The 18,503-nt window shown below is 41.5% G+C and overlaps 1 protein-coding gene and 1 pseudogene across 1 annotated transcript in view; one reads left to right on the top strand and one right to left on the bottom strand.

The window, feature by feature from the left end:
• The window catches only part of KCNQ5 (potassium voltage-gated channel subfamily Q member 5), a 531,162-nt gene that overhangs the window by 108,350 nt on the left and 404,309 nt on the right, over positions 1 to 18,503 (bottom strand). Inside the window, exon 3 of the mRNA XM_073336454.2 lies at positions 7,115 to 7,241. Coding sequence (XP_073192555.2) covers positions 7,115 to 7,241 — 127 coding nt within the window. The remainder of the gene's footprint in view (positions 1 to 7,114; positions 7,242 to 18,503) is intronic.
• LOC140908201 (mpv17-like protein 2 pseudogene) lies at positions 572 to 1,137 on the top strand (annotated as a pseudogene).

The raw sequence follows: 18,503 nt of genomic DNA, 5'->3' as shown, positions 1-18,503 counted from the left end.
ATGAGCAACTCTAAGGCTGGTAACTATGATAACAACTTTGTAGAACCTGTGTGTGTGTGCGTATGAATGAATGTGTGAATAAATATGAAATTGAACGGAATGTTATAGCTATAACTAACTGCTTACTATGATTCTTTCTGCATTCACAATAAATGTGGCATTTTGCCTTATTCCCTTTAATAAGATCCTGCTATTTTTTATTTTATTGGTATAACACAAGTTCAAGAATTAAATTTTCTCCCTGCTGTATGCAACAATTTACTGAGAGATGGTGGTGACATCATAATAAAGCACAAAAGCAAAAGTCTTAACTAGAACCTAATGATAAGTTTGTTAGTGGTGCCTTTTATTCATGGCTTTGATTAATTTTTTACAAGATCTAACATGGAGCAGTTTTCCAGCTACTTCAGCCTGTAATAAGACTCCAGAAAAGCAAAAGATGGTAATGCTCACAGGACAGACTTCTCAGGGTCTGGGAAAGGAAGGAGATGAGGGACCACCTCTGAACACCTTTGCCTGAGTTATCTGGTCAATATGGATTTATTGAAGAGTAAAAAAAAGAAGGAGAAAGATGTTTGGCTGGGGTAGTCAGCTCTTTGCTGTCTTCTCATGCTACAGAAAGGCCCTTTTCAGTAACCAGTTCATTCTGGTTACAAACACAGTGAGTTGTGTCACACTACCGTGCCAGCAACTGCAGACATACTTCAGCAGACTTGGGAAATCAGGACAAACACCAAACCAAAGTGGGAGCTGATCTAGATAGCTTGTATGTTTGCTACTGGTGCATCCATCAGACCATTAATACTTTACTGGTACCTCTGGTTAGAAGGAGCATTGCAGATTTAAAGGATAAATAATGTCCTTACAAAAGTATCCATTGATAAGATGGTAGCTTCTCTAGTTAGGAGAGGGTAGTATTTCATGGGACTAGGCACACTGGAAGGCCAAGAAATGAAGGAAAACTGGTGGAAACTCAAGAAGTTTGGGAAATTGTAGAAGGCAGATCTCTGACTTTGGCCATAAGTTTGGGTGATTAATTTCTTGTTCCTCACTCCATGTAATCAAGTGATATATGTGACTATGGTTACACTGTGATGGAACACATAATTTTCACACCTCAAACACAGAAGCAAATGACCACAAACACAGGAGACAGATTCTAAGAGCAGTGATGGCTAGACCAATAATTAAAACACCCCAGTATCAGAGCGGCTTTATAGCCATGTGTTTCTGTAAGATGTCCATGAAAGTTCTTTAAAAATAATAATGTGGATGTATGAGGGTTTTCCATTCTAACCCTCTAATATGTGAGGTGGTATTCAAGATCTGACATTCCTAGCTAATCCTGTCTCCCAGAAGAAGGGAAATGGCTGGATCAATTGTAGATGTGCAGGAAATATCATATCGATCACAGTTTTTATTTCACTTTTAAACTATTAAACTTTTCTGTAGACATGCCACTTGCACAATCCCTTAACAAATATTTTTTCTGAATTTAGAGACAATTTCACAGTGTATCTGTATTTGCTATGATAAGGTGCTGATTGAGATTGTTATGTATGAACTGGGGGTACTAGGGCCGGAAAGGAAAATGTTGAAATAATTACGATAATTATCTATTCACTTTTCTTTTTCATCTGCTGTCACCTCTTGACCTCCCCCATGCCATTCTTTTTCTTCTCTCATGCATCTGTAATCACTTTCTGTCTCTCCTCTGATTCCTTTGCCTCTCTCTTCAGATATGCCTCCGCCCTATGCTAAAAAATCTTTTCTCAGTCCCTCCTGCCTTATCAGCTACTGTCTAATCTTTCTCCTCCCATTGACTTCCAAGTTCCTTGAGCATGTTGCCTAGTCCCACGATTGTGGCTTCTACATTGCTGACTCCTGGAGTCTTTTCAATCTGGCTTTCCCCTACTTCACTCCACTCAAATTGCATTAATGAAAGTCACCAGTCATCTCTTCCTGAACAAATCCAAGTGTGACTTCTTCATTCTCCTCTTTCTGTCTGCTGTTTTGAAACAATACACTTTGCCATCCTCATTGATTGTCCTCACTGGACTTTCAGGAACAATTACTCAACTCGATCTCCTACCTCTCATAGTGCTCCTTTAGTGTCCTCTTCCTGGGCAGTTCTACTTTCTTCTCTCTCCTCCTTTTCAGCCTGAATCAAAAGGGACATGTCCCTTCCTTTGTTCTCTCCAGACCTGGGTGACCTCATCAGCTGTCATGGCTTCAGCTATCATCTTTATACTCGCGAGTCATAAATCCATCCCTCCAGTTTGTCTCTGAAGCCGCCTCTGGCACATTTCTTCCTGGATATCCCAGCTCCACCTAAAACAGAACCCCCAAGTCCTCCTCCCCCTGTCACAATGGATAACTATCAGAGATGGGCAAATAATTGATTTTTCAAGATGAGGTAGATGTAGATTCAAATGACTACTCTGAATCAGGCAGAGAAAAGATTTGAATCCATGTTTTCTACCTCCCAGGTGAGTGCCTTAATCACCAAGCTGGAGAGTTGTTCTCACGCTCTCTCTTTGACACAATGAATGTTTGGCTGTTTATTCAGATTAGAACAGCTGCAACAGGAGAGACTGAATGCAGAATAGCCTGCACCCTGGTGGTTAGGGCACTGCCTGGAAGGGTGGAGGCTGAGTTCAAGTCTCTGCTCTATTATTTACTCAAAGTGCAATGGTTTCAACAAGAGAGACTGAGAGCAACCCCCCCTCCACCCCGCCTGAATACCCTATAGGCTAGTGGTGGGGATGCTCATATGGGAGGAGTAGATCTGTGTTCAAGTTCCTGTTCCAGAATGGGGATTCAAACCCTGGGTCTTCCACATCCCAGGTGCCTTAATCTCTGTGCTAAAGGTTATAGGGAGAGATGGGGATGCTCACACTCTGAATCTGGCCCTGGAAAAGTTTTTCCCAGATGAAATTTATAGGATCAAATTTGCAAATAGTTTTGGATTGACTGAAACTGCATTTTTCAACAAGTAAACCATTTTTCCAAAAAACATTTCACCCAGCTCTAATAACTACACCATCCTTCCCTATGCTAGCTACAAAGCCAATGCCTTTTTAAAGGAAGAAGTGTATTTTTGCCATTCAAGTGCACTTTTTGTTTTGGGATGTCAATGAATTGCCTAACAGAACTGATAGTTTCTTGTTATTATTCTCATTTCTTGTTTTAAATATTGAAATAGCACCTACGAACCCCAGTCATGGACAAAACTCTATTGTGCTAAATACCGCACAAACACAGATTTGTTCCTTCTGACTTTTAATGAAAAATTGTAATTTTGCAGTGGCTCAGATTTTTCTGTTTTGTGGCTGCAACATCCTAGGGTAAGTGTGTCCTAGATATGCCCACATCTTGAATACTGCATGCAGATCTGGTCCCCCATCTCAAAAAGAGATATATTGGAATTGAAAAAGGTACAGAAAAGGGCCAAAAAAAATGATCAGGGGTATGGAACAGCTTCCATATGAGGCGAGATTAATAAGACTGGGACTTTTCAGCTTGGAAAAGAGACGACTAAGGGAGGTATGATAGAAATCTATAAAATCATGACTAGTGTGGAGAAAGTAAATAAGGAAGTGTTATTTACTCCTCACAACCAAATGAAATTAATAGGCAGCAGGTTTAAAATGAACAAAAGGAAGTATTTCTTCACACACAACACAACTGTGGAATTCTTTGCCAGAAGGTGTTGTGAAGGCCAAGACTATAACAGGGTTCAAAGAAGAACTAGATAAATTAATGGAGGATAGGTCCACCAATAGCTATTAGCCAGGATGGGCAGGGATGGTGTCCTTAGCCTCTGTTTGCCAGAAGCTGGGAATAGGCAACAGGGGGTGGATCACTTGATGATTATCTGTTCTGTTCATTCTCTCTGAAGCACCTGCCATTGGTCACCACTGGAAGACAGGATACTGGGCTAGATGGATCTTTGGTCTGATCCAGTATGGCTTTGCATACTGGAGAATTTCAGAGAGCATTGCTCCCTCCTGAGGCATGCTGCTTTTTGGAAACTCTTCCAAGTCCTGTATGGCTGTGCACTTCCTCCTACACAACCCTGCGCTTCAGTGACACAATCTGACCAGTCTGACTGCCTTAGTGAAGAGGATAAATTAAAGACCCATATAAATAGTACTGGAATCCAAATGATCATTTTTCTAAATAAAGGACAGATATGTCAAAATTAGGACAGATCATATATTAAATCAACAGTCATTGGGGCCCAATAAAGAAAAGCTAGGAAGTGAAGGCCTTGATCCCTTCACCGCTGTGAGCCTCTACAGCACAATATGGCAACATCCTTTGCAGTCCTGAAATTCCAGCTTCAAATTGATATGCCTAGTACACGGGTCAGCGCTTGTGTGCTCTGTGGATGAGATACACTGGCCAAGTAGTAATTAGGTAAAATAAGGGATATCAGGCAGTTCTCAATCTAACACAAAATACATAGCCAGGATGAATAGCACAATTATATTTCCCATATCCTCTGAGACAGCGAATAGGGTGCAAAGCAGGCCAACATGTACTGATGTATCTTTTCTTACCAAGGAGCACCCAGAGTTGTTTGTAAACTAACTTGTCAGACTTACTGACATCATAGGCTCATTATTGTAAGTATTGGCCTTTGGTTGTGAGTACTACACACTGACAGGTCATTAATGAAATCTAAACAAAAGAAAGGCTCTCTGAACTTGACCTTTTTGGTAATCTGAACATTTATTATTTCTACCTCTTAGGCCAATGACCTAAGTAATTGTGTTTGACTGCAAAAGTAGTTAGATCTGCTGAGGATATACAGGCAAGTTAAATTAAGGGCAAACAGACCATGGCTGTAAAGATATCACTATTACATTGAAATGGGAAGTAGAATGAATGAACTGTAAATAAGGATTAAAAAACAAAAAGCCAAATCTAGTCATGGGATTTTAGAGGAACTCTACTTTGACTTTAATGGGGAGTTCAGCTAATAAAGCCATATGACTCACCATTATTAGTAGACCTATTAAAAACAATAGAAAAGAATGCTAGTTTTCAAGTGGTTCAAAAAGTAAAAATAAAATAACCCATAAAGGAAAATTGCTAAGTATTTAAAGCAATACTGTCAGATAGTTTAGGCCCAACATTTAGAGTCCCCACCCAGGAAAAACATTTTACAAATGCTAACAAATAGAAAGGCATTCCTTACGTTTTTTTCCATTAGTTCATTTTTTAAATGCTGCAGCATGAGGCATGAAGCATGAGAATACTATAGACCAAGAGAAAAAGCAGAGATAGGAACAAATGGGGCCAGTTTAATAGTTAGAAACAAGTGAAGAGCAAGAAACAATCAGGGAAAACAGTGAAAAGTATATAACGATTGCTTAAAATTCTGGTCTAGATTGTGACCTAGCCCCATGCAATGGAGTCTATGTTGCAGTGTTGCTCCTAGAATGGCCCAGAAGGGAGACTGACTGCCAGAATGTGCTCCCTGATATACTGGTGTAGATACACCGCCAGGGGTCAGAGTCAAAGCTGTATTCACTCCTCACTCCTTCCTGCTCATTGGCACGCAGGAGGGGACACAGCGGCACTGTGGAGCATGCTACCCACCAGGTCCTGGAAGCTGCGTTATGGTACATGGGGTGCTTTATGCCCTTCTTACTCCCTTCGGCTAGTGCCCAGAATGGGCCATAATCTGGCCTTCTTTAATTATCGACAGGTTCGTAAGTAACACAGGTTTGGATGTGTAACTTTGAGCATGACTGTGTCCCTTAACTAACTTACTTTATGCAAGGAATTAACACCTCCAAAATGAAGTTAATTAGCAGCAAAAGGCTTGCACACAGTAGGAGGAAAGAAAACTGAAGATAAACTGAAGCTGGATTGAACAAATTGTGGCTATCTCCAAACAAAGAGTTCTAGGACAGCAGCAAGTAATCTGGGATGTTAAACATGTTTCTGCTATTTAAATGTTTGACTTATTTTATCGTTAATAAACCACCTGTGCTGAACTGTCTGGTTCTGTTATCTTGAATTATGTACAGTAGAACCTTGATTATTAGAAAGAGTTGAGTGTACCAAAAACCTGCAAATACCCATGGGTTTGATTAATCAGGGGAGTCATATGGCTGAATTCAGGGAGAGGGAATGTTTGAGGGGCTGGCTTCCCCAATGAAGGCTGCCTGGAAAAGACAGGAGAGAGTGGAGTTTCTACACACGAGTCCCTTCTGTCTCCTCTTCAGCCAGTTGCCTTGGGGAAACAGGTAACTTCCTCTCCCTGCTTTCCTCTTTAGCCAACTGTGCAGTAAGCCTCAGGGGACATGTTGTTCCCTAATTTCACATTAGATCTGGCTAACCATGGTTCGGATATGGGACTCAAAGTTCTACTGTATTTATTGGGAAAAAGCCCCTACAATTGATAATTATAGGACTTATTGTAAAGTGCTTAATAATGATGCTTTTATAGATGATACACCTCTGAGTAATGCAAAATGGTCGAAACCCACTGTGACCTTCTCTATACACTCCCAATCAACCTTTACCTGACACACCCATACTTACTTTGGTCAGTGTACTTGTAAGGAACCTGCAACGTGGCTAATATTGGCTGCTCTTGCATTCTAAACATCACAGCTTCAACAAAAGTGATTCTTTTGGGAATTCCACCTACTCATATTTCCCTCATTACAGCCCCACTGCAACTGAAGGACTTTTTTGGTGAGATTATTTGTTATTTGCATTGGGGCCTTTGGGTGCTACTGCAATTAGGTTGGGGACCCCTGGTGCCAGGTGTTGTACAAACACAGGCCAATATGTCTCCTGCCCCTAGGAGTTTATAATCTAATTTGAAATGAGTTGCAACAAGTGAGTGCAAATAGCAACTGGAGAGAACAAGGAGGTCAGAGGATGAGGGTAATGAAGCTGAGATCCTGCTGTTACACAGGTTCACTATTGCACCAACATGTTGGTTCCAAATCAGACATTTTTTTAAAGAATTACAGTAAAATCAAGTAAATAAACTGAATCTGTTATTATGTGTGCAAGAAATCAGCCAACCTGTGATGTCTAGGTTGTAACTTTTGGAATTTACATTGAAATTAATTGGGAAACTCACCTATTACACAGAATGGTTTCCTCGCAAATCGCAATCTTCCTTGCCATCCTCGGTAGCGACAACAGCAGCCAGCTGACCAGATACGAATGATATATTCCAAACCAAACACAACAATCATGACAAACTCCTGGAAAGGGAAAATAATAGACATGTCTGTTGCAGGCTCCAGAAACAAAATAGCAAGAAATACTTGACAATTATGCCTGACGAGTCAATTCATCTAATGCAACTGTATTCCTTTTCCTGAATCAAACCAAACTGGTTCTGTAGGGCATCAAAATACTAGGACTTGCATGTCCATACAGTAAATACAAACACCCAAAAGTGTCCCTATTAAGGGCACGGTCCTTATCTGTGCATCACTAAATATCTTCTAAAGTCAGCTATTTAATGTGAAAGAATTAAGTGTCCAGTCCTGCACCATAAATGTCAATGGCAAAACTCTCAGTGACTTTCAAAGTTCCACAATCAGGCCCCAGGTGATTTTACAAGTTACTCAATAATATACATATTCAAAACTGGGCTCTTATTTTGAAAGCTTAGTATTCTGGCAGGTACATTCTCATTTTACTTCATGGTAATGATATGCATGTGAAATAATTTAGGCCACACATAGGAATTCAGGAAACACTGTTTTATTCTGTACCAGTCTGAGATAAAACCCCCATGTGCTCATCTGGTGCAGCATGTGTTAGCAGTATTGTCCGTCTGATTTAGGGCTGGTTCCTGCTCTCATTAAAGTCAGGTAAGAGAAGTGACCATAACTGGCCAATGGCATATACAGTTTGTGTCCCAGTAAATGTACGCGCAAATTGTGTGTAAGTTTTTCACATAAAACTGTGTGTGTAAAACCTTTGAAAATCTGGCCTTGTTTTCTTTACTTTCAAGTTGAAATTGTCTTTCAATTGTCTACACCAGGGATTGGCAACCTTTGGCATGCGACTCATAAGGGATATCCGCTGGTGGGCCGGGATGGTTTGTTTACCTGTAGCGTCCGCAGGTTCGGCCAATCACAGTTCCCACTGGCCGCGGTTCACCGTTCCAGGCTAGTGGGGGCTGCTGGAAGCGGCGGCCAACACATCCCTCGGCCCACAATGCTTCCCGCAGCCCCAATGGGCCTGGAATGGCAAACCGCGGCCAGTGAGAGCTGCAATCGGCCGAACCTGCAGACGCTGCAGGTAAACAAACCGTCCCAGCCCACCAGCAGATATCCCTGACGGGCCGGGTGCCAAAGGTTGCCGATCCCTGGTCTACACATTTCAAAAGTTTCAATCTATATTTGCGGCACATACGGCAGGCCAAATTCTGCTTTCAGTAAAATCAGTGAAGTCAATGGAGTTACAGCAGTTTAACTAAATAGAATTTAGCTCACTATTTCTTAAAGTGATTGGAATTCAAAGACATGATGTGAAATAGTGCATTGAATACAGGCATGGTATTATAATCTTCATTTAGATTTACTCCCAAAATGTCATTGATATGGTATACTGGTTTTAAAATGATTAAATGAGAGTTTGGGTAACTTGCAAATGGAAGAGAAAAGTACTTGATGGAACTTATTAAGCAGTTTATCAAGAAATGAAGGACGAAAATTATATTTTATTTGACAGGTGACAACATTTCTCTGTCCAGAATAAAGCTGTTCTATGTCAACCAATTAATTTGTTATCTTTACAGGATAAGGACTAGCATGGTACCAGTAAGTAAGCATTACAAATAAATTAAACAGAGGAATATTTGCAGGAAAAGGGTTGACCCACCTTTGATTTTTTTCCAGGAATCATTCATATGTTTTTGGTTTTTCTTTTCTTTTTTTTTTACACAGTAAAAGCCTAAAACTCCTGAAAGCAAGTCAGTTGCAGACAGCACCTGTGGTTAGCTCAGGGACTCATTTACATGAACTAATGGCATACATAGTTTTGTGGTGTGTAATAATGCCGACTTAACTTATAATTAATGGCCTTATATTCATATATTCTGTACTGTGTTTGCCTATCCTTACGTACAGCTTTTTCCAAACATGCAAACCCTTCCTAAAATGATGTGTCAGCTTGATTTAAATTTATCACATTTATTAAACTGTACTTATAAGCCCCTCTGGAAGCTTCCTTTTTCACCTTTGTAAATCCTTGTATTTAAATTCATAAATCACATATAAACCTAAGATGAGATGTCCTTATCCATAACACAGTAACAGAAAAGGCCTAGCATTGCTTTGTTTTAAAGAAAATCCAAAGAACAATTAACACGATAGGTTAGTGGGATTAATTACGCTATTTCAGCAAGCACTAAGGTAAGTCTATGGACAGAATTACTGCACAGTACTCTAGTGTATTTATGTTCCTTATTAATTTTCTTGCTTAATCAATTCATTAACTATATTGCAAAATACTTCCTTTTTCTAGTAATTCTCAATAGTGGTTTAGCATGTGGCAGATTCCCTATGGGTCAATTCCCTGTTGGCCAAGAATGAAAAGAGGAAATACAATCTGGTTGGAAAAACTAGAGAAATAGTATTTTAGTTATTTAGTTACCACTTTTATATTGTAAATGGCTAAATCTGGCTTATATATGGTCAGATGAGGTTTCCAACTTTTTGTGTGTTCATGGAAGGGATCTAGTCATTTTACACTTGATTTCCTTGGTGAAGTTTACTTTTTCTTTGGGAGTGGTGGAAGGTAGATCTCCAGTCACTGTCTTGATTCCCTTAAAAATCTCTTGCTTGTTAAAATCTAGTCACATTTTGAACGAATTACTACAAAACTAGTTTGTATGGCAAACGGGGTATGTATATGCATGGGAAGCACGCTGAAACTGTCATAATCTCTTCATCTCATGTACTGAATCTGATTCATACACATAGAAAGATGCTCTCCTTCATGGTCCAGGCCCCACTAATGCTTCTGAGCTAGAATAGGCAAGAATGAAATTCATTCATGAATACTATACAGAAGTATTATTTTACAGCATTAACCATTTGGCTGAAACTCACAGCATATATTGCTGATATAATGAATGAGATAAAGTGTATTAAACTTTATGTAACTTCACACTGGTGTCTATTACTGCCCGTTTTGTTTAGAGTTCATTTACAATATTACCATTAGGAATTCCTGTTCTCAGTGTTTTCGTAGCTATAGTAAGTGGGTGGGAGGGTGGTAAGGGAATTCATTGTGACTTGAAATCTTGTATGTGATTCAAGGTGTCCTGTGGTACAAGGTCTTTTCTGTCAGAAAGCACACTTTCTCTCTTTCACACACACATTTTGAAGAAAAAAAGTCCATTTGGGCATATTTAAGTCAAGAGAGTAAAAGAGATAAAGAATTTGCTTTCAGACATTCTTCGCAAAAGTATGAATTTTTTTAGATTGGATACGTAGATTGAAACACCTCAGTTTTATTCTGAGACATATCACCATTTCTAGCAGTATTGCCCGTTTAAGTATAGAGAATCTCTCTCAAGCCAGTAGAATTTTTCACAAATAAAATAAATTTTAAATGCGACCACTTGGCAAATGATCCTATTACCTTGCAGGATCAGGTCTCCAGTGGCCATTGCTTTAGCTAAATGACTTGAAGAGTCATATTTTTCAACCTATATTTCTGTCAGGGTTCCTTCCCCACTCTGAACTCTAGGATACAGATGTGGGGACCCTCATGAAAGACCCCCTAAGCTTATTCTTACCACCTTAGATTAAAAACTTCCCCAAGGTACAAACTTTGTCTTGTCCTTGAACAGTATGCTGCCACCACCAAGCGTTTTAAACAAAGAACAGGAAAAGAGACCACTTGGAGATGTCTTCCCCCAAAATATCCCTCCAAGCCCTACACACCCCCTTTCCTGAGGAGGCTTGAGAATAATATCCTAACCAATTTGTTACAAAATCGTCAAAGACCCAAACCCCTGGATCTTGGAATAATGGAAAAATCAGTCAGATTCTTAAAAGAAGGATTTTATTTAAAAAAAAGAAAGGTAAAAATCATCTCTGTAAAATCAGGATGGAAAATACTTTACAGGGATTCAAAACACAGAAGATCCCCCTCTGGGTAAAACCTTAAAGTTACAGAAAACAGGAATAAACCTCCCTCTTAACACAGGGAAAATTCACATAAAACAAAAGATACACTAATCCACCTTGCCTGGCTTACCTATACGGGTTGCAATATTGGAGACTTGGATTAGGATGGGTGGGAGAAGACGGATTTCTGTCTGGCCTCTCTCAGTCCCAAGAGAGAACAACATGTAAACAAAGAACACAAACAAAAGCCTCCTCCCCCGCTCCAAGATTTGAAAGTATCTTGTCCCCTTATTGGTCCTTTGGGTCAGGTACCCGCCAGGTTAGCTGAGCTTCTTAAGCCTTTACAGGTAACAGGATGGTGCCTCTGGCCAGGAGGGATCTTATAGCACTGTACACAGAAAGGTGGTTACCCTTCCCTTTATATTTATAACAATTTCTATATGAGATTTTTTTAAAAATCATCATTTAAAGGGTATAAGAAGCTCACAGGTCATAAGCTACACTTGAATAAATTTGAAATTTTGTATTAGACCACAGGACAGGAAAATCAGAGTCAAGAATGAAACCCAGTGCTTGTGCCAGTTATTACAGTTGGCACGAGCTACTACTGCTAGATGCCTCAAACCACTGGAAGACTTTAAACGCTACAGGTACTTCAATACCAAGGGAGCAACTGAGGGAGTTGGAGATAGAAGTTCAGATTTCCATTTCCATTTTCTGTCCTACTGATGTCTAGGCAGGACTTCTGGGACCCAGTTACACTGCCCTTACTCCTCCCAAACCATTGACGTTAATTGTACTTTTGGCAAGAGAGAGCAGGATCAGACTCATATGGATACTTTACTAAATGTTTTTTATGTGTGGCTGCTCATCTACTTAGACACCATTCACCTGGTTCTGATTTTCCTTACACCAGTGTGAGCCTAGATTAACTTCCCTGAGGTCAATGGAGTTACTCCTGTGTAAAACAAATCAAATTCAGGATTTTTATTTTATATATGAAAGCAGGTGAAGCTATGAGCCTACAGAAAATTCCTACTTACTACAAAAATGAGAACAAAATCCAGACTTTTAAATACTTTGAATATTGTTGGTTTTTTGTTTTGTCCCTCAGTGATGGAGACACAAGGACCAAACATAACTGGAAATATACATAATAATTTGGACAGTTATTGGATTCCTTATAGTGACTTCATATCATTTTAAAAGGTATTGTAAATATGTCATTCTAAGCAACACACACAGACACGTAAATCAGAATAAGACCACACTGTTCTTTAATCTGGCCTCTTTAAGGAACTCATCAGGGTAGACTTCACCCGTGACTACATATACACTACGAATGGTAGCCTTTTGTAGAGGGGGTGAGTAACCAAGCCCAAGTTTTCCCCAGTAATTGATAAAACAGATCATTTGAGTGGGAAAAAAGTCTTCACTACTTCCTGGAATGCTATTAATTCTGCTCAACAGGACACAATAGTATCAGCTCCATCTGAACTGACATTTTTTTACATTCAAAATTCCCATTAACATCAGTAGGAGATAAGAATGTGTGTTTCAGTCTTGCAGCCCTTGCGCATATATAATGTATCTGGCCCAGGAAAGCAGATCAAATATGAAATTAACAAAAGGTTTTATAGGGCTTCAGTAAACTGGGCTGATAATTAATGAACTCAAACAGGGTAACAACTCAAACAGGGTAACAGATATTGTTAGTGCTTTTAGTTAGTTTGTTTTCCTCTCTCTAATTAGGATTCAAACTGTACTTTGTTATTAAATTAGCATGCTTCTCAGACGCTTTTCTGTGATAAGAAATTTCCCTTAATATAACATTCAAATGGCTAAAAACTATTTTAATTTCTGCATTAATTAATATAATTATTCATTAAAACTCTAAATAACCTTGGGTTAATTTGCTGCATACCTGCTGTGGCCATCAGGTTCCCTTGGTTCCAGACCATTATTTTACAGAATCAGATGGTATTTAAGTAAAGAAAAAATGCTGATATTGTAAATTCTGGGTTATTTTTCCCAGTCATAAGAGAGTCATGGTTAATTAGTTACACTAGCTATTGCATACAAGAGATCTGCATACAAAACAATAGCTCTTCTCTTATTTTACTTATATTTTCTGTACTTAAAATAAAGTTTCATAATCTTATGTAGAGCACTAAACTAAGATATTATTTGCAACGGAGCTTCTAATGGGTATAGGCCCTGTTTGTACAGAGCTCATTGTAGATTGGGGTCTCTGTACCAATGGTTTTCAGGAACTTAGAAAGTGAACCAGAATCTATCAAAACAGTTCGGTGAAATAAACGTTAATATAAACATCAGATAAAACCAGCATCTCTATATTAATGGAAACACATAGAGCCAGATTCTCAGTTGGTGTAAATCAGCTTAACTCCAGTGGGTCAGATGGAGCTATGCCAATTTACACCAGCTCTGGTCCAGAAAGTCTTGAAAACAAATGTATTTATTATTTTCAAGCTACCAGAAAAAGAAAGAACTAATTTTTCTCACATCTTCGATTCCTGATGACTTTGCATCAGCTTCTGCAATTTTAGTTTGGTAACCTGTAAAACTTCTATGACACATAAATGGCATCATCCAAATAATAATGGCTAGGTGCTAGCGTAATGCAAATAAAATAATAATAGTGCTTTATGATTCACAGTTTATGGGAAGTTGAAATGTTTGCTCACTCAATTAAAAGAAGAACATAACAGTTTATCTTGGTTCCAGGACCATGCCCTGCACCCCTTGTCAGGTAAAACTCTAGCAGTGGTTCTCAAACTGTGGATCAAGATCCCAAAGCGAATCATGGCCCCATTTTAGTGGGGTTGCCAGGGCTGGCTTAGACTTGCTAGGGCCTAGGGCCAAAGCCCAAATACAGCCCGAGGGCTTCAGCCCTAGGCAGCAGGGCTCAGGTTACAGGCCCCCTGCCTGGGGCTGATGACCTTGGGCTTTGGCCCCTGGGCTTGGGGCAGTGGGAATTTGGCTTTGCTCCCTCGCACCCAGGGTGGCAGGACTTGGTGGACTCAGGCTTCAGTCCCCCCTCCTGGGGTCCTGTAGTAATTTTTGTTGTCAGAATGGGTGGTGCAGTGCAATGAAGTTTGTAAACCCCTGCTCTACTGATTCCTGAGCGATGAGTACAGGATTGAGTCCTACAATTAATAGTTCTTGTTTTCAGAATGACATAAAATTGTGTCATTAATGCATTGCCCCCTGAATGCTGCGCTGCCCCATCTCTGAAAATCTGGGAGGCATTGTGCCTCAAACAATCCAAAGGCTTCCAGAGTTCCAGAGGATAACAGCTACTGCATCTCCCCTTTAAGGGGGTGCACTCTGCACTTCTCCTTTACAGCTGACTGCTTTAGGGATAAGTGGCAAATATGCCCCACATCCTCCTTGACCCTTTTGGATCAGCCACGTGCAACACTTTGACAAAGAAAAGTGTAAAGGTTCCAACTGTTACAATATGGCTCCACCCCCATAACTGCATTGACACCAGTCTGTTATGATTAGATCCAACCAATGAATCCTATTGGTTGCTATGCCACATGGGTTTGGGCAGTGCTTGCTCACTGTTCCTAGCTCTCAGGTGCACACCCAGGTGTAGACCGCACGAGTGACACCCTTCTTTAATTCAATTCTTTACAGTATAAAGCCTTACTTGTTTCCTTGTGAGTTGTTCTTTTACATATTCATTATCCATTTATCTGTTCATAATATCCTAAAGTCTTTAGGTCTTGCATCTGTTTGTCATTCCATTTTCACAAATCAATAAGAGGAATTCAGGTAAAAAGCACTGTTTCTACTACTTTGTATTCAACACACGCCAAATTCCTGTGACAATGCCCGACATTTTCTATTAAAATGATTTCAGTGATTGTTAGGTACTTAGAAAATTAGAGATTTCATAGAAATTCAGGTTCAAGGCAAAAGTACGGCTGTGCTTCATGCTGAAACATTGGAAATTTTAACTATAAATACTAATTTTAATGCATCAATTAATGGAATATCATAGAAACAGTTCCCCAATCCTCCCAGCCTAATACATTTTGATCTAAATGTACAACTCTTGTGCTATCAATTCTAATAACAGAAACTATATTGTGTTACTATATGGTTTTCTATTATATCATTTCCTCCTTTTGTTAACAATTGCTCAGTGATTAATATATACCCTATTTCTATAGAACAGGTACGGTAAATAAAGGATTAAATTTTTATGATGTTACACTATCTAATTACTCTTGTGAGAAAGGACTGTGTCTACCTCTGTTTTTTCAGCAGTTAGCACAAAGGATTCCCGATCGGGGTGAGCAGCTGGCAGTGCAACTAGAAATAATAACATCTCCTGTAATGCCAGCAAAAAACTGGACAACGGTTAGGGTGCTGCTTTGCTGAGACCACTGCCTAGTGTGCTCACGAGTATTGTGCATCCCCATCTGTCTGTATCCATCTGTTGTGTTTTGTCTTATACTTAGATTGTAAGCTCTAAGGGGCAGGGGCCATCACTTTGTTTTTTTGTTTGTTCAGCACCTAGCATAATGGGTCCTGGTCCATGACTGGGTCTCCTAAGTGCTATAATAAATAACAAAATAAATAATAAACAATAATAATAATAAATGTAGCAAAAAAATTGAACTCCAGGGGTGAAATCCTGGCCCTGTGGATGTCAATGAAAAAAAATTCTGACAATTTCAGAATTTCACCTAAGAAGTCTCTTCATTCCTTAGTGGGAAGGAAACGAGTGGATGCAGACACAGGATATTACTGATTTATTTACAATATGTACATTTTTGAACAAATATATTAGGTGGCAAGAACACAGCATAGCTGTTGCTCACCAACTCAGTAAGGTGTTAAGCCCCAGTCACTTCAGTGGGGCTCTGGGAGGGTGTAAGGGTCTGCCCACCTGGAGCTGTTTGCAGGATGAGGCCAAATTCATGACATCACATCCACAAAGCATCAATGTAACCATTTAATGGTGATTAAAGAATTTTGGGGCCTATGCACTGTGGAAATTGGGAGCTCTCCACTTTCACTCATTTTTGGCCCAGCCATCCCTCCGTCATGATGAAGGGGCTACTGAGCCAAACCTGAGCAGCACTCGACCTCGCTCCAGTTCTGCTCCAGCTGCTGCCAGCCCTGTATGGCATGAATAGGGGCTGTTCAGCAAAGTGCCTCCACCCCATACATTCCTCATCCTGCACACCTCTCTGAATGCTCATCCCACCCCACATATACCCCAACAACCCTCCACCAGCCGCCCTCTTACCCTGATGGCCCCCCTCACACACACACATCCCAGGAGCCCTGATGTACTTCTCATTCACAGAAGCTCCAAACATCTCAGCCCCATAGGCCACAGTCCCCAACATGCCCCACTCCCACCAACATCCTCCCCCTGCACAGTCCCCACAACTCCTCACCTTGCAGCCCCCCAACACTCCCCACTTAGCTTAGTTGTTTTTATGATGGGATCCTCAATGCCAGGCTCTCACCCACCGTCCCCGAGTCCTTCCTGGCTGCTGACCAGGACCCCACTCCTGGCTCAGCATTCCCAATGCCAGCTGCTCCTATCACCCGTCCTGTGCTCACATGGCATGGGCCAAATTTGAGTGAGTGGCACTGAAGATCATGAAGTTGAAGATTTACAATCCTGAGGCATATGAATTATTAGGAGCATATTCAGGAGCTAAAGATGCTACCTAGATCTTTCCATGAAGGTACAACCAATGAAAGGGTGACAACAGCTGATATTTGGATCCTGCTAAGCCTCTGATGAAAGAGGTCCATCTTCCACCTTCGGAGACTATGGATGAAAAAAAGTCTCTCTCTTTAAATTGACATACCAACTCAGCACTCTGATCTCTTCTGAACCTGTTAATCTCATCTCATCCAAGTAAGTAAACAGCAACAAAAGGCAAAGAAAAAAGAAACCACAAAACAGCACCAAGAAGAAGCAGGGCCGGATTAATCTTTTGTAAATCCCAGCACCTGGACTGTGGCCCTGCCCCCTGCTCCAGCCGCACTCCGCCTGAGGCCCCGCCGCTGCTTGGCCTCTTCCCCACGAGGCCCTGCCCATGCTCTGCTCCAAGGCCTCACCCCCACGACGCCTTTCCCCCCTTAAGCCCCACCCACTGTTTGCACAGGGGGGAGGGAGTGGAGAGGAGTGAGCAGCAAACGGGGGCCTTGGGGAAGAGACCGAGTGGGGTGGGGTATCGGGGGTTGGGGGCAGGGCCACAGTCCAGGTGCCCGGGCCCCTTCTGAGTATGGGGCCAGCACCAGAGCATCATTGGCACCATTGTAAACCTGGTACTGAGAAGAAACATTCTTCCAGGCCAACATTGCTTCTGCCACATGACACTACCAAAACTTCAGCACCATTGGTGACATGATGTTTGCAAAAGCATTGCAAAGGAATTACATTTAATCAGTTCTTGCAATAATTTTCATTGGATATTGAAACACTGTTAGGCACTTAAAACTTCTCATATTAGCACTAGATTGTACAGATTGCATTCTCCTGGAGAGGAAACAAACTAAACAGTGAACTAATGGGAATTACTTTGAATTTAAGATTCTTAGTATTCATTAATATGCCTGTCTCAAAACCATTCCTTAAAGCAGTGGTCCCCAATCTGTGGGGCATGCCCCCCAGAGGGGTGCACAGGAACATTTGGGGGGGGGGAGGGTATGGTGGGGCCTGTGCCAGGCCCCACGGGGGCAGGGGGAGGGAGTGCCACCCAGCCCAGCTCTGCCCCCAGCTCTGCTCTGGCCTGCCCCCAGCAGCAGCCCCACCTCCTAGCCGTGGCTCCACTCCCAGCCCTGGCCATGCCCCCAGCTACAGCCCTAGCATCTTCCCATGGCTTCTGGCCTGGCTCCATACCTGGCCACAGCCTTGGCTGCTGGCCTCAACTGCAGCCCAGCCCCAGTCCTGCCCTAAGCCTTGGCCCCCGGCCACAACTCTACTCCTAGCCCTGACCCCACTCCCAGCCCTGCCCCCAGCCTTGGCCCTCTTACCCCACCCACATTCCCCACCCCCGGGAACCACAGCTCCACTCCCATCCCTGGTTCCCAACCACAGCACCTGGGGGTGAGGCGCAGGAGGGCGCATACAGGGGTAAGGGAGATATGACATTAAAAGTTTGGGGACCACTGCCTTAAAGTGAGTTTGTGAGTAAGGCTCCATGGGATTAGAACCCAGATCTGTAGAGCCTATAATGGCTGATATTCTCACATTGCCACTGGAAGGGCAGGCATAGCCACATCCAGGGAACACTGCAGAGACTGGGCACTGCAGGAAGTACCGCCCAAAGGGTCCAGAATGACAGTACACTGCAGCCTTCTGATTGG

This window comes from Lepidochelys kempii, chromosome 3 (assembly GCF_965140285.1).
Source record: "Lepidochelys kempii isolate rLepKem1 chromosome 3, rLepKem1.hap1, whole genome shotgun sequence".
Taxonomy (NCBI): Eukaryota; Metazoa; Chordata; order Testudines; family Cheloniidae; genus Lepidochelys; species Lepidochelys kempii.
This window is presented reverse-complemented; position numbering and strand designations above follow the sequence as displayed.